This window comes from Cryptomeria japonica, chromosome 2 (genome assembly GCF_030272615.1).
Source record: "Cryptomeria japonica chromosome 2, Sugi_1.0, whole genome shotgun sequence".
Classification (NCBI taxonomy): Eukaryota; Viridiplantae; Streptophyta; class Pinopsida; order Cupressales; family Cupressaceae; genus Cryptomeria; species Cryptomeria japonica.
In genome coordinates this window covers 331,390,290-331,407,872 of record NC_081406.1, presented here as the reverse complement: position 1 = coordinate 331,407,872, position 17,583 = coordinate 331,390,290, and the positions used below count along the sequence as shown (strand labels likewise).

General features: G+C 35.7%; 1 protein-coding gene across 3 annotated transcripts in view; it reads right to left on the bottom strand.

The window, feature by feature from the left end:
- Positions 1–2,553: 2,553 nt before the first annotated feature.
- LOC131033876 (L-arabinokinase) overlaps positions 2,554–17,583 on the bottom strand; it is a 369,781-nt gene continuing 354,751 nt past the window's right edge. For all 3 annotated transcript variants that reach the window (XM_057965177.2, XM_057965176.2, XM_057965178.2), the window contains 3 exons: positions 3,641–3,712; positions 3,211–3,420; positions 2,554–3,133 (listed from right to left, as the gene is read on the bottom strand). In XM_057965177.2, coding sequence (XP_057821160.2) covers positions 3,008–3,133; positions 3,211–3,420; positions 3,641–3,712 — 408 coding nt within the window. In that variant the 3' untranslated portion in view covers positions 2,554–3,007. The remainder of the gene's footprint in view (positions 3,134–3,210; positions 3,421–3,640; positions 3,713–17,583) is intronic.

The following is a 17,583-nucleotide window of genomic DNA, read 5'->3' as shown; positions in this document are numbered from 1 at the left end:
ATTGATGCAAACTTTTGTGCATTGTTATTAAAGAAACAACCTCTATCGTTAGAGGCTTACTAGATTGGAGGTATTTTTCCCTTTTAGTAGCTACACATTTGTTGGAATGTTTTTCATGTTTTTACATGCTCCACATTAGGTAGATTACATATGGCTTTTCTTGCATAAGGAAAAACTTGAAATAGAATCTATAAATTTGTTGCTTGTGTAATTTAGAGTTGTAAGTTTTTATTTTCTGAAAAATTGTATTTTATATCAAAAATATGACATTTTTTTAAAATCATGTGATTTGACAATAGTAATCTCCTAATCATTTTGGTTTAAAAGGTTTTTTTTTTTTGAAATTTTGTAGTTTTAAAATTGAAGAAAATCCTAGGTTCATCAATTTAGACAATATAAATTTGTATGGTTTTTGAAATTTATTGAAATGAATTTTTTCAACTTTTGATTTTTAGGAATGAGATCTAGAGTAGGAGTGGGATTGACTCTAACCATTCATTGAGTTTAAGTGGAACCAAGAGATAAGGCATATGACTAAATAAAAAATATAACAATTAAAATTGAATGGGTTTGAATATGAAACACACATTAATGAGTAGTTTGCAAGTCCAATTCCAATTCCAATTCCAATTCCAATATAGACTAGTTGAATGATTGTGTAGGGCATTGGTTTCCAATCCTTAGAGATCAATCCAAATGCCACTGAGAATCTCCTATTGAGGATGGGTGCATATTTCTTGATTCCATAAAGTCAAGGGAACATTAAGTTGATACTTCATTGTTCTACATTTAGGAGCATCTTCCTTGTTTTTCATCAAAATCTATATATTTGATCGGTGTTAGATAAACCCATGCGCATGCATTGATTGCTGTTTGTAGAACCTTTAGGTATGCTTTGCTTGGTGTTCTATGCCTGAGGTGATTGGTATATGTCAATGTTCAATTGCTTTGTGATATGTGAGTTTTGTTGGACTACCAAATTGATTGCTTCCTAGTTTAGAAGGGTGGGCCTTAGGGTCCCACATGGTTTTTGGTGCAAATCATTCTAGGGCCCAAACAAATTCTTGGATATGCTCATTATAGGGCATATCTGGCTCCTATGACATCTTGATAGTTGTATCTTTCTATTCCTAGTTCTTGACAATGTTGTAGTGTGGAATTTTGTGATCCTTGATTTAAGTGCAAATTAAATATAACCGAGCTTCAATGTATTAATGTTGAACCATCCACATATGTGATTAGATCCATTACTCTATATTATGTATGTCATTATTGGAGTTGATTTTGTACCTTGTATTTTGATCAAATTGTTGTGGTAAGTCCAAATTTTGAGTGAGTAGTATTAAAGCATAGGAAGTTGAAATAATACTTGTTGCTTATGTCATGCCTTATATTTAATGCAATAATTGAGTTAGAATCATTAGTATGTTGTATACTTGCTACCAACTCTATGATTAGCATTTAGGATTGTTCATATATGTTTGTGTTTGTGTTGCTCATGAATAGTAGTGTGATTTTAGTTAAAATGAATTTATGGTTCTATTGTTTTTAGAAAAGGTGAATGAACCATAAGTGAATTATAATTGATTGGTATACAACGTTTTATAATGGCTTATAAAATGAGAATGCTATTGCATGTTTGGTGTCCAACCTTCTTGGCTTGTCTTGGCTTGACAATACTTTAGTTTAAGAACCTAATACTTTGTACTTGTTTTGAAGGTTATCAACTTGGGTTTGATGTCATTTTCAATTGTAGAAATGTAAGGAATCCTTATGCCTTCTTCAAATATGAAAATAGAGTCTTTGGAGATCTAGTTGTCCAAAATAGAACATTCTAACAATCCAAAATCACAAGTTTTATTAGGGATGATTTAATTGATGAAAGGAGCAACCATAGAATCTCTAAGGTTAAAACCTGAATTGCAAGGGTGATTCTTTGATTGGCAAAACAGGACAGTGGTCCTAAAAGGGATAATCTTGGGATAAGGGTAGTAGCCATTTTAGCCATCCCATTTTTGAACATTTTTATATATTTGGATCTCAACATGTATGTTCATCTTACCTTTATCTTCGTGGACATACTAGAGGCTACGAGATCACATAGCTGAAAAGTTGTCCAAATATGTTAAATGCTCATTCTTGTATCTCATTAGATTAAATATATTGTAAGTTTTTCTCCCTCTATTTCAATAACATCTTAACCTTGTAATGGAATTGGAGGCCTCCCTACACTCTATCGCTCTGAAGGCAATAGCATCGGCCAAGTATCTTATTCCCAATAGATTAGGGATTATCTTTTTTGCAAGAGAGAGAAATGTTTTTTTCGAACATGCTTCTGCTTGGGAATGGGAGACTCAGACTTAGGAATTTATTTTCTCCTAAATTTTTTTCAAGTAGATTCTCAAAGATTTGCACTAGATAGAAATCTTTTTCTTAAACCTGCTTCTGTTTGGGAATGGGAGAATTAGTCTTAGGAATTTTTTATCTCTTGAAATTTTGTCAAGGAGAATCTTGAAAATTTACGATAATACTTTCAAAAATCAAACAGATACATAGTACTCATGATTGAATGCATCTACCAACTACGTGGAACAAATTACATTCTGCCTTCAATTTTGTCCTTGCGGTATTCCTCTGAAGAATAATCCACTATAATGTCTCGTAAACAACAAATTTTCCACCCTCTTATCAAATATGGTGATGGCAGCTTTCTTAACCCAGAATAGCTATTTAAATTATTCTTGTTAAAATAGCAGAAATATTACATTGCCTTTGAACAGCCACGTATTTCACATTCCTTCAATTAGAGGCTAGCAGATTGGCTACAATTATGGGATCAAATATTTAACATGAAGCATACATCATCGCTATCCAGCTTTTAATTGCGATCGTACACAGTTTAGACAATCTAAATAGTTTTAATTGCTGTCCTATGTTTGTTATGCTCTTGTTGTACAACATGAAGGAATATTTGGATCTCTCCTTTGAAAGGTCATGCAAATTGACATCAATGGACAGATCTCCCATCAAATCGGCGTTGGATTTTCAGATAGCCAAATTTTCCAGATCCAGGGGAGGAACCTTCAAATATGAAAGGGAAGTGACCTGTTGCTGCTTTGTACCGTTGCTGAATCTGCGCATTTTAAAATGACAATGAATACAACAAAATACATAAAAAGTAGTTGAGTTTCTTGGAAAGAATCCACTTACCTCAATTATGTCTTCACTACTTTGAATACAGTTACGACCAAGCACACAAACTGTCCCACCAGATCCTCCACCTGTTATTTTTGCACCAAACAATGTACTTTTTCTATCATCAGAACCATTCTTTTTTCCATGCTGCATTTGCTGGACGAGATTTACAAGTCGATCCGTGCCATCTGAACCAAGCCCACACTTGGAATAGCTATAGTGGGACTGTGGAACATGTAACAAATTTCATAAATTCTCTAAAATAATTATTTGTTGTTTTAAAGCACAGAACGTAGATAATGCCATTTCTTCAGCATAGAAGTTTCATTTCTATATTAGTTATCAATGAATTGTTAATATATTCAGTTTCTCAAGCAAAGGCTGATTTTGTATGAAGAAGCTTGTTGAAGACAATGAAACTAACACTATTGCGAACAGGAAGTACCTGATACAAAAGTTCTCCCAGTGCAGACAATTGCTCATCAGTTGAAGCTGCCGATAACAGAGCTGCAAATGCCTGAAGTAAAAGTACTACTAACATATGAGAATTTCTTAATGGTTAATAATCATATCTTTAATAATAAAATATAATCTTTCTCCAATACGTGTTACTTTCAATTTTTAATTAATGATGCACCAGAATGACTAGGGATAACCAAGTCACAAGATCAAAGTACCAAAATCCTTACACCGCTACTTACAACTTGGTTCCTGAAAAAGCCCTCTATACAGATGATATGAACAATAACCTGTTTTGTGATTGCTATTAATAACTTGTATTCATAAACAAGAACATCAGACCAACTATTAGTGTTCCAGGACAACATGCAGAGAAAAGCTGGAATTTCTCAGCCAGTAGACCTTAGGACTGAAATCTTCATCACACCAACAATTTCTACTCTGTACTAGTAAATAGATGATATGAACATCAGTTTGTCTCTTTAAATTTAATATCCATGCAAATATAAACATCTCATGCCTTATAAGCTAACTGGAATTAAGTTGACATATGATATTTAACATGGGCGCTGATATTGCATAATGATTCAATTTGCTCTCATTATGGCAGAATAGTTGTGCCCATCTTTTTGAAGAAAAAACACACTTATTCTGAGAGGGGGTGGGCGGAGGTGTGAATTAGTATACAACAATTTCCACTTATTTAAATTTTAGCAATCACAGAGCATTACGTATACAACTATTTCCACTTATTTAAACTTTAGCAATCACAGAGCATTAATCAAAAGCATCCACACAAGTAAGATCTAACAATAGTGAACACAAGATGCACACACAATTTACATGGAAACCCTTACAAGAGAAAACCACGAAAAAATATTGCTTTATATATATATATATATATATATACATCGGCTGTAATAAGCCTCTATTTCTGCCCTTCATATACTTAAGATTTGCTTCTTAAATCTGCTCATAGATTCATAAATATTTGCTAATCCTTCACATATGTTTCTTCTGTATGTCTTCTCTCTGTTGTGCTGTGCACACACTCCCCGTTTCCGACAGGGACCCCGTTTTTGTTTTGTCTGATTTGCTGGTTATTGTAGCAATCTTGTCTTGATGAAGGTTGCTGGCATGAGAGAGAGTTGAAGCTCATGGATCCATAAGATGAAACAGGTTTGCAGATGGGGGTGGCTTGCTATTGTTGTTTGGTAGATAGGGGATTTTACTGAATTAGCTCCAAAGTATCCAATCTCCCACACTCTTGTAGAGGAACCCAATGCCACACCTCCCCAAATCCAAAAATAGAGATAAGAATTGAGAACTCATTCAAAGAGAACCTAAGACTGTTTTGGAACCAAAGAAAACAGTATGGCCTAATTCGGACTTAAGTTTGGACTTAGGAATGATTTTAGGAATTATTCTAAAATTGTTCCTACCTCCATGATTTGCATCGAGTTTTCCTTGGCTGTGCTTGTTCACCTAAGTTTGGACTTAGGAAACAAAACCAGACAGTCCCAAACATTTCCTAATGCTGAGTTTGAAGCCTAGTTTCTGTTTCATCTTCCTAGTACCGAGTTCTTATCCAAAACATGCTTCTCGATTCTCAAAATTTGGTGTTTGCATATGAAAAAGGAATAAGACTTAATTCTTAAACTCTCTCCTAGCACCGAATTTGGACTCTTAACTTAAGTCTTCCCCCCTCAAGTTCGGTATTTGCAGTCAAAACTGGAATAGGCCCCTGATCCAAGAAACCCTCCTTCCACCGAACTTTGGACCAGCACCCTACAAAGTTTGGCTTTTGCATGCAAAATGGGAATAACGCTATTCCAAATGGGCTTCCAAAGTCGGAGGTTTTCACTGAACTTTCATCTTTCACTCACAAAGTTTGGCATTTCACAGAAAATCAGATCAGCCCTTAATCCCAAAAGGCTTCCTACCCCCGAAGTTTAGACCGAACTTTCTCCTTTCAGTCCAAAATTCGGTGACAGCATTGAATTAGGGAATTGTTATTAATCAAAAAAATGTTCCTAGTGCCTAACTTCAGACTGAATTTTGCACAAAATCTCCAAATTTGGTATGGGCATGCAGAATCTGATTTGGCCTTATTCTTGAAGGCCTTCCTTGTGCCAAGTTTGATCCTTGGCTCTCCTTGGACCACCTTCCCAAAGCCAAAGGACCCTCTATCAGAGTGATGTTCAATAGGATGAAATGTTGCATCACAAGGGGCTAATCAATTTGAGTTCCTTCGAGGAATGAGTGAAAGATTGAGTGATGACGAGCATTGCAAGGGACAAATATTCAATGAATGTGATAATAATGAATGAATGACTAAATGAAATGATGATTGATCCTTGACTTGTCCATGCAAGATGGAGGGCTCAACGGAGGTGATGTTGAGATGCCTGAGACAAAAGGAGGCTCTGCAACACAATCCAGAGCACCAATTGAGGGTAGGATCAAGCCGGAGGATTCCCAAGATAAAGCTAGGGGATGAATTCGAGGTCAACACCCTGAGGATGTCAATGAATGAGCCTAAGACAGTACGAGGATAAAAGACCACTACCACGACATAGAAAAGCCAAAGTGATGCCATTCCAAATCTTTGGAAGACAGAGGCAGACATAGAATGCTACAGGAGTATGCGGAAATGAGGAAAGAACAGCTGGAGATGACAAAAATCTGAATTTATTGTAATAGCAATTATTTTATTGTAAAATAACTACTTTTGGGCCCAATTTAATGCAATTCAAGAGGGGGCCAAAAGTTAGTTGTTCTTTCAACTACCAAGCTTGTCTCTTTATGTCTTGAGCCCCGTGAGCTTTTGTCTTCTAGTGGGATTAATTGAAGGTAGTTGAAAGTAGCTGAAAAGGTGGTTGGAAGTTGTTGAGGCCATTAACTGAAAGCTGTCAGGGTTTCTAGAAGTTAAATATGGGCCATTGAATGGATTGAATCCTCACCATTGATCCAAAATGTAAAATCTATAAAGGCCAGTGCCTCTCTCATTGTAAAGGGTTAGAACTGGTTAGAAAATAGACAATTAGAATTATTAGAAAATTAAAAATTAGACGTAGGAGTTAGAATTAGGAGTAGAAGAGAAATTGTTGGGCAAAAATTGTTGTAATGGTAGTTGAAGCAAACGAGTAAGGCATTGAAGCAAGGTGTTTTGCCATTTGCTTTCTCCTGTTTGCATGGTTTCTTTTCATCAAGTCAGTTAAAGTTCAGTGATTTTAATGGTGAAGTGTGAGGGTATGTCATAACCCCTCTTTGGACATTGGATTAAATAAATACGATAATTAAAACATTTATTAATTAACATTTAATAATATTAGAAAATCGTCTCATTTATGAGACTTCACGATTTTCCTTTAATATATGATTATTAATATTTATTATTTGTTATGATTATTATTTATTATTATTGTTTTATTTTAATGCAACGTTCATATTTCAATTATTAATATTATATTAACTATTAAAGAAGTTTTACCATTAAAACATAAAATAGATATATTGAATATATTACACACTCCTAGGCTTCTAATGTCTAAGTTCTTATATGCACAACCTATTGAACAAGCAGGACAGCAAGAAGGAGGTGAAGGATGGGGTGATTGTTTATGAGAGTATGTCATGTCCCCATCTTTGAACTAAAAAACAATAAACAGGTTGTATGTCTTTTGTAAAATAGCACACATTGAGGAGATCATCTTATTCCCATATGGATTAAGACAAGTAAGAGATTGCTATATAATCCATCCACCGACGCATAAAGACTTGCAAGCATCCAAATTCTCATGGTGAAACAACTCTCTCACACATACGAAATCATGACCATTGTTCATCTTAACCAATGATAGATGCCTAACTTCAGGAAGCTTTTCCAAACCCATCAGTGAATCACAAATGATTTCCTAAATATGACAAGAGATGGAGGAGCACAAGTATGTTTAGAAATATCAACGCACATTTCAAACAAAACGTATTTTATCGGTGAACACAAGTTAATGTAGTTTGATCAAATCGTGTTTCTATATCAAGCAAATGGAATCGCTGAGCAGAGCATCTAATCAGGCTCTATATATTCAGCTATTATATTTTCTGAGCATGGAAAGTCTGTAGAAGATTATCAGCAACAACGTATACAGTAGAAAGTCAAAACACTTCGAGACAATGAAAAGAAGTAGGTTTCGATGATTAATCATATCTGAGATAAATCATAAAATTGACTATAGCCGAGTTGTATTCATTACCTAGTATAATCGATAAATTTGAAAGAGTCGATAATCCTATTGTCGACTTGTTAATATTAAAAACAATGGAAGGAAAGTTACAATTTATATTGACCAATGGCCAACAAATGTAAATCGTGCATATTACTTAACTAAACATAACCGATAGTTATATGAATTGGTTAGTAATGAAAAGTCATTGGCTAAGAAATGCAACCTTCTACGAACGGGCATAAGAGGGGCATATAAAGAAAAAGAGAGTGTGGTGTAGAAGGGGGAATGGGGAGTATAGAGTTCAATCAGTTCTGCAGACTAGTAGATAAAATATTCCGATCTCATATTCATTGAAAAGTTATTCAAAGACAGCAGATATATAAATCAAATACATAATCAGATGCACTCAGAAAACATATATTAATTCAACATCATTTATAATTATCTTGTGATGTGGAAGCAGATTATAAAGGAAGGAATTCCACGTGGGGTGTCTTCGATCTGACAGAGAAATCAGAATTTAAGGAAAAAGACTTCAACAGAAATTTAAGTTAATTAATATTAGAAGGAGCTTGCCAAAGTGCTTTGTGGGCCCACCCAATAATTATTCAGAATATTATAATAAAAGAATCTTCCAATAGTATTTGTGGAAAAGGTTGAAGATTTCACAACTTTTGTTGTGTGTTTTAGCAGCAGCTCCACTATAGGGAATGGGGCCCACTTGTAATATTTGGAGATATTGTTTGTGTTTTCAATTTCAACACCACTTAAGCTTTTACAAGGAATCTGGGAATTTTTGTTTGTGATTTGAGCCAAAGGGTTAACAAATGTTTAAAAGGAGTCAACAACATGCTGAAGAATTTTGCTTGGGAGAGTGCCAAGATAAGTACTACTCTTTTAAATTAAATATTTTAATGAAATGTGTTTTTTTTTAATAATTTTATGTTTATTAATATATTATCATTCTCACTTTAATTTGAAATTGATGTCTCAGTATTAAACTATGGTAAGTCTTAAATGGGGACATTACAGGGTATCTGATAGATTTCTGGTTCATACCATTGGAGGTTTATTGACTGCAGGTCTTTGTACATGGTTAGTCTAAGCCCCCTTTATTTCTGTTAGTTCAACTGTGAATGCTCATCTAAGTTGCGCTAGAATTGGGTACTTAGTGTATGTTCATTGTCTGAAAATCCATTTATTGCCCTTTGGAGATTGCACTATTTCTGTGGAGTTGTGAGTTTATCTTTGGCTAAGCAGGAACTAGCTTTATTTGAAGTCTGTCTATCTGCAACATTAGCCATTACTATCGTTGTCCCTAGGATCTCTAAACCCTATCCTTTTGCTCTTTATTTAACCAGTAAGAGAAGTGAAGCATCATCAAACAACCATGCCAAATGCATATCAGCTTGTCAGATGCATAAGTCCCCTTGGGATTACCAGCAAATCATATTAGCCCTGAGTTATCCTAAGCTTAGTCATGACCAGACATTAGAAACCTTGAGGTTATCCTGTTTGGCTAGTCAGAGGGCATACATGATTTCCTTATGCAAGAGAGAGTAGGATGTACTCGGTGCATTTTATTCTATGTTGATAGGAGTGCCACATTTCCCCATCAACATTCTTGATCTGCTCAAGATCAATTGATATTTCATTCTATTCTTAACATGACCTCTCCACACAAATCTTATTTCTTTTTATATCTTCATACCTAAATGAAGATATGCAATACTTCACAAAGGATGCATTGCTTTCCAAGGGAGACACCCTTCATTTACCAATCGCCGGCTTTCTTAAAAAAATAATCGCTGCTTTAATATAAACTTGATCACTGCTCTTTTATTCTTTATCAATGCCATTAGAAATACAACATAAGTGTTGTCTTTTAAACTTAATTGTTGCCCCTTACTAATAGAGATTGCTGTCTTTAAGTATATTAATTTCTACCAATTAAAATTGCTGCTCTCTCTATCGCTGCTTTTAGTATATGCATAAGCTTTACAATATCATCACTGTTCTTTAACATTGATCTCTTGATCTGCATAAATGATGAACTCAAATTTGGGCAATTTTAAATATAATCACAGCTGCTCTTAACATAACTTTAATTGCTGCACTTATATTTAACTTGAATGCTTTAAATATTACTTTAAACATAGTCAAAGCCCTTTGTCTTCCATCACTGCTTTTATGAAGACATATTAATCTAGAGCTGTTAAGTGTATCTTTGTTTATACATAAGAGTTGTTCTTTTTAATGAGATCGCTGCCTTCATTTATGAGATTGTTTCTTCCAACCGTATATTTATTGCTGCATATAAATCATTGCTTTTTTATCTATATATTTTTTTATTATAAGCAATGCTTATTATTTCTCCTATCAGAATAAATTGGGTGATGAATATATTTTCATTTCCATATTCCAAAATAGGCTGGCTAGCATATGATGTTATTTCAATTTCATGTCGGCCGCAATTGTGATGTTCATAGTGCAAGGGAAGTCGGCCAAGTTTGGCATTTCAAATAAATACTCCCTCATATAGTTGACCAGGCATATAAAACATCAACATGAAGCACTGACTAATGTATATATCCTTAACATAGGCATTTAATTGGGTTTATTTTTTGCCTTTGCTTTGGGCACTGAAACATGCGAGGAGTCAGCCATCTTTTGAATACAGAATTTGGCATGCAAATGTAATTAATGAAAACTCTTCAAATTTTCTGCAACGTCTTTCTCATAGTCTTGTTTATTATGTTTAAATCTTTAATTTAAACATATGAACATCTCTTCACAAGCTCTCTTCAATGGGAATGTATAACAAACTATTCTTATTTTTCTTTGGCATCAATGACAACATATTTCCAACAATTACTCTCCTATCTAATAAAACAGAATTCAAATAATTGAAAAAATTAACAAAATTAACAATACATACCAGATAGAGGAGTAAAAGTATATCTTTATTCACAAATGATATTATTATAGAAGTAGACTAAACATGGTCCACCAAGGATCAGATTGGACCATACTAGATCACCCTCCTTTCCTTGATGATAACAAAATCTATTTGAAGGACTTGATCGTCACCAAGTGGAACACAACCATCAACTAACCAAGTCTTACAACAACCAGAAAGCTGACAAACAATTAATACAGAGTCGGATAACCTATATTATTTGAACATAATAATAAGCATTGTATGTTGACTACATCATCCCCCTAGGAAAAAAAATTGTCTTCCAGATGACAAGAAAACAAGCCTCAAGTAACACCAGTTAAGTTTTCTAAACTGAGGATGACGTAGACAAAGAACCTATAGGAAAACCTAGAAATACATAGAGTAGAAGTAGAACCAACATATCCAAAATGCATGTTAGTACATTACAAAGGTTGGGGACCAAACAAATAAAGAGCCCAATCTAATTGCCCACTAATGTTTGAAAATGCTTCACCCAATCAGTTATTGAACCCAAAAATTATTGTAAGCACTAGAGAGATTGTTTCATTAGAAAAACTTTGAGTAAGATCCCATATTCTATGAATTTGCTTTCGTCCAATTCACCAACTTGTAGAAATGACTCCATTTCTGTTTATTATATAGTTTGAGGAGGATCCAATGATAGATAGCTGGTCCAATATAGTAGGATATCTATTGATAGCTTTGGTAGGATCACTCAACAAGGGCTGTACTAATGAATCATTAACATTCTAAACATCAACAAAGTAAGTCGTAGGTGATAAGTGGATGATACAATTTTCTTGACTAGGCTGTACAATAGCAGCAATTGAACATACAATAGTGAAACTAGTAGGTTGCTAAGTTACCAGTTTCGGTTCGGATTCAAGTTCGGATTCGGGTACGGATTCGCGGATTCGGCCAAAAAAAAAAATTTTGGGGTATGGGTACGGGTTTGTCTGTACATATATAGATTTTTTTTTATTTATTTTTTATATATATATATGTTCAAACTTCAAACATCAAAATTATATATGTTCACAGTTCAAACATACAAATATTAAGATTAAAAAATTTGTTTTTTAATTGCTTTTATTTGTTTTCTAACCCGTGGGCCCCGTTTTTGGGAACCCACAGGCTTGGGTTCACCCAGGTCCTCCTGGTTCGACCTGGGTCCCACCCGAGTCCTGCCCAGGTGGCTGGGTTCCCTGTGGGTCCTGCGTGGGACCCAGGTCGAACCAGGGAACCCAGCCACCTGGGCAGGACCCGGGTGGGACCCAGGTCGAACCAGGCTCGGACCAGGACCAGGACCCAGCCATTTTTGGCAAGAACCGGTAACTGAGGTAGGTTGTACAATACTAGGATTGGATTAGTAGAGTTATACTATACAAAAGTATTAGAATTATATTGGCATATCTTATTCTTAATGGTCAATAATGTATTTTTAGGTAGATTAGATTCTTTCTAATTTTGCTTTCAGTTCTCGATGGTTTTTTTAGGAAACATCGTCAATGTAATTGCCTATATGTACATTTCATTCTTTCAATAATAAACAAGCAATTACCATTGTCACATGGTATTAGAGTGGGTCGATGGGTTTTTTTCAGGTTTAGCGAATTTAAAAAAATTTCGTGGCCTCCAACCTGGAAGTTTTTCCAAAAATCTTTAATCGATTTTTTTACAAAAAAAATAGTTGGTGGTTTTCAAAGGAGTTTTCTCCTTTGATTTTCGAGGGTTTATTTCTCTGCATTTTCGAGGGTTCTTCTGTGAGCTACGACTTCGAAGGGTTTTGTTACTGTGTTTTCCAATGTTTACCCTCTCGGTGAACAGTTTAGAACATACAGATAGAATGCTTAACGAAAGACAATAATGCCATAGATACCAGATAAGATCACGCAAATATAAGAGATACTATTTCCATTCATAATCATGTGTGCTTACAAGTTACCTTCCATGGTATATAAAGGTATCGAGGGGTGCGAGGGGCAACCGTCGCACCCATAACTACCATCCCTTGGTTACCATACTAACAAAGACAAGTACTACTTAATTAACTACGGTTTTATTCTCGTACAATATTACCGCCAACATCCGAAACGTGACTTTTTTGCAGCCCATGAGCAGATTTTTCTGAAAATTGTGAAGCGATTTGGGCTTTTTTTTTTTTACCTAGGTGACTTTTTTTCTTTGCTCATTCTATGACATCAAATTATTTGAAATGAAAAAGGGCTGAAGTTGTCAGCCAATTCAAATTCACCTGTGGTGGATGAATCTTCGTTCAGACAACTAGTGGGCAATCTCATCTACCTCACCGCCATTAGACCTAACCTCAGTTATGCTGTGAGCTACATCTCTCGCTTCATGACAACTCCTAAAGCTGATCACTGGGTTGCAACAAAGCGTGTGCTGAGATATGTGAAGGGCACTTCTGACTTTGGCATTCTATACGACAGAAGCAAAGATCCTAGACTTATTGGTTTCACAGACTCAGATTGGGCAGGTTTTGTTGATGACAGGAAACCTACATCTAGGTATATCTTCAGTTTGGGAACAGGTGCAGTCACATGGACTAGCAAGAAGCAACATGCGATAGCTCTTTCCTTGGTCGAAGCAGGACATCGAGGAACTATTAAAACAACTTGTGAGATAGTTTGGCTTCAAAGGATGCTTTCTGACATGCAAATGTCTCAAGCAGGATCTTCACCCCTCTTTTGTGACAATCAAGGGGTGCTCAAACTTGCCAAAAATCCAGTCTTCCATGAATGAACCAAGAATGTGGAGCTTCATTGTCATTTCATCCGTCAACTTGTAGAAGATGGATTGGTACAATTGCAGTATGTTCCAACTGAGGATTTGTCATGTCCCCTCCTTGATCGTTATATATATCCTAAATGAGGCAAGTATTATTATTGATTAATATAATGATTATTTTGAAATTTATTTATTTATTAAATAAATTATTTAATTAATATATATTAATATTTATTCTTGAAGTGTGATAAAGTCAATTATTTAATATATATTAATATATATAAATAATATTAATATATTAAATAAAATTAATATATAAAATAAATTATTAGAAAATGATTAATATATATTAAATGGGAAAAGGAGGTAAAATAATTATATTAGAATAAAACATAATGGGGCGTATTTGTCTACGGGAGGGATTAGAACACAAACATAGACCCCCCCGCGGGAAGTGGTGGGACGAGAAGCCGCAGCCTAGGCTGCGACTACTGTCACACCCCTTCCCTCGTGTTGGTTGAAAATTTTGTACACGTGGGATAGACTTCTTTCTCCTTGAAGGAGGATAACTTGTGGTTCGTGAAAGGGAGGATGTACTAGTGAGCAAAAGGAATCTCGCTCGTTCAGCAGGAGACATTTCTTCAGGATGTTCACCTCTCTTCCGACGAACGTAAACACGCAAACTTTCCAGCTTAGAGAAATGAGAATATTTGCAAGCCCTTATCAACAGAAAACTCCAAAATTTTTATTTCTTTAAAATCAGCAAGACACTAGTCTTCAAACGAAAGCGTGAGGCTTCCGAATGCGTCCGTGTCCCCAGTAGAGTCGCTAAAAAACTGTTGGTGTCTCGGATGGGCCAAACAAATTTATACCAGAGATCTAGAGACAGAATTAACAAAGTATTTCAAATCTCTTTCTCCCCAGTAGAGTTGCCAAAAAACTGTTGGTTGAAAATTTTGTACACTTGGGGAAATATACAAAATTGTGGTTTCAACCACAGCGTGTGAGTAAATCTCTCCTAATTAAGGGAAGGCTCCCCCTATCTAACTACAACTTTGAAAATAAAATAGGATGGGACATCAATCTTTCTTCTTCTTTCAAGAAAGACAATATCCTTTTCTCTTCACAGAAAAGGATAGCAATTGAATATAAACAGCAGTAACCACTTTCAAATGAAATGAGAGAAAGGAAATGAAGTTTCCTGAAAGCGCAAAGACTTCTATCACTTCCTTTGGGACGGGACGACAATATCAAGCTCAAAGACTTGATTATATGAAGTCCTATCTAGCCTTTTCTACACTAATGCTATAAAGAACAAGTTATGACAGCTCAAAGACTGAAATACCTTATTCTTTTCTTCTTTAAAACAATGAGAAGTAGTGTAAGCTCAAAGACTTACAGCTATTTCCCACACAATCTACTTCTAAATTTTGTTTAAGAACAAGTGTAAGAACAAAGGCTTACAACTTTTTCCAATAGAACTTCTACTTTAACTAAATTAATCTTCAATACTTGCAGCTCAAAGACTGCAAATCAAATTCGATTATACTCTCAAAGAAACACTTGCAAAGAAGGAAATATGGAACACCAACTCAAGAATGTAGCACAAAGACTCAAAGCTTGAGTAATTTTCTTCTATTCTTTTCAATCTTTCAATTTACACAAAAGCTCAAAGACTTCTTTGCTACAAATTTGACAGAGTTTTTGCTTGCTTTCAAAAAGATAAAAATTACAATAGACCCCTCAAGTATTTATAGAAGAGGAGCCTTGAGAAAAAGGTGGGAGGATCTTAACTAACTTGAGAGATTCTTTCAACCACCAAGACTTATTCAATAATTAACTAAGACTTATTCCAACTACAGTCCTAATTGGACACAACTTGTAGTTGCCTTATATGTAATTACAAAAGTGCAAGTAATGTGTCAACTTGCTTTTTACAAAAAATACTTTTACATGTAACTTGTCAAAACAAAATTACAACTAAAGATTACAAAAGTGAGAAAATACAACTAAGTGTTGAAAAACACTTAAGTTGCAGCATGTGAAGACACGAATCCTTTGAACTTCTGGATGTTCATTTGTAGTTCCTCGGGATTCGGTTCATGGGTGTTCTTGGCAACAACCATGGTCTTCACAATAGTGTCATGACATCGGAGGAGCGCAGAGTTGTTTTTATCCAGGTTCGACTGGATTTCATGCAAAAAGACTTGGTGTTTCATCAACATTTGAATTGAAGCGACCGAGAATTGTTCGCCCCTCCATTCATTATGAATCCTCATTTGTAAATCAACAAGAACTTCTTCTTCTGGAATCAGCTCTCCATCCTGATTTAATATGTTGCAAGAGGCCTTTTCACAATGTGAGACAATATCTTGGAAAACTTCACCCCAAAATCTCTTTGCATCACCGATCTCCTCAATGAGGGATTTAAGAACAAGGGCCTTGTTTTCCAGAAGCTCTTCAAATTCCAAGTACATGACCCTGGAAGAGATGATGGCATGCTCCTGCAAAACACTCAGCTGTTGTTGGGGCATGATACGCTAGATTGTCAAATTTTCTTCAACACTTTCCAGATTCTTTTTAAAAGTATCAGAAGTCTGATCCAGTTTCTCCTCAATGGTTTCTAACTTAGACATCATCTGAAAAATGTCTTTCATTACTTGTGCACATAGATCATGAAGTTGATCAACCCAAGAATCTAGTGCTTGTACCTTCTGAGCAGCCCTTTCCACTCCACGAATTGATTCTTGGGAACCAGAAGAACCTATGGAGTTACTCCCTTTAGCAACAGGTTTTGTGATTTTATGAACGACTGCCATAAGTTGTCGGTTTTCCTCTTCTAGCTTGTCTTTCTTTGCTAGAAGTTCATCACACCTTTGTACCAGCGAAGCTACGAAAAATTGAGCATCATGTTTAATGACCTCATGTGTTTGTTTGCCCAACTCTATCCTTGTAACCTTATAATCAACAGCTGACATTTCTTCAAGTGGCTTATCTGCAATGGGTTCCACAATTTCAGCTATCTTCATCTTGTTGCTGTCAACAGTTACTCTAGAGATAGTCTTGGCCTTCTTAGCAACTTTGGATCTGGACTGTTTCAGTTGCTGATAATCAAAGGCATCAGGTGAGATTTCTTGCTTCTTCCTTTTCAGAGTAAAAGAGTTGAGCCATGGAGGCAAAGTCATCAACTCTCCTTTAGTAGCAGCTGTAGGCAAAGGAGAAGTAGTTTCTGTTTGAATCACCATGGTTATCCTGGGAGGAATATTTGTTTGGACAGCGACCACGGTTTGCTCAGTTACCAATGGGCATGAAGATTGCCTCATAAACTCTTCAAAATCAGAAGTGGAAGTATCAATTTCTGACAATTAGATGCAAGTAGGAATATCCTCAGGAACTTCCAACACACTCTTTTGCTGATGATCAGGAGGTGGCTCGTATGCTGAAATGGGAATAGCATTCTGAGGAGATTCATCCACAAACAAATCAGGAGGAGAAAGAGGCGTCTCAATGGAAACTGGAGGAATGATCTCATGAGGCGAGTCTGGAACTGGAGACTTAGGAGCACCATCAGATTGCTGCCCTTCTTCTGGATTATCTAGATCAATCACTTGAACATGAAATCGTGATTTTCTTTCCCACGAACCGTTGTTTCCTCAGGAGGAAGCACTACTGCCCGAATTACTCGCAATTTGATCCTTGTGCCCGAAGATGATGCACATTCCTTGTTTTCAATCTAAATCTTAGACTTACGTCCAAGAGGCCCCGTAGAATCATCTACTTTTCCAACCTTGATTTTTATAAGTCTAACAGCATTATTTTTCAGCCATGCGTTGGTGTTAGCCAAGATAGGCTGAAATCTCTCAAAGATGGATATGCACTCTTTGTGTGACCATTGGATCAAAGGAAGTGGAGCTTCCTCAACCCTCCGAGAAATGTATTTAGGATCAAGTATGTGCCCATCATCAATCATCCCTTGTGGGATATCCACCA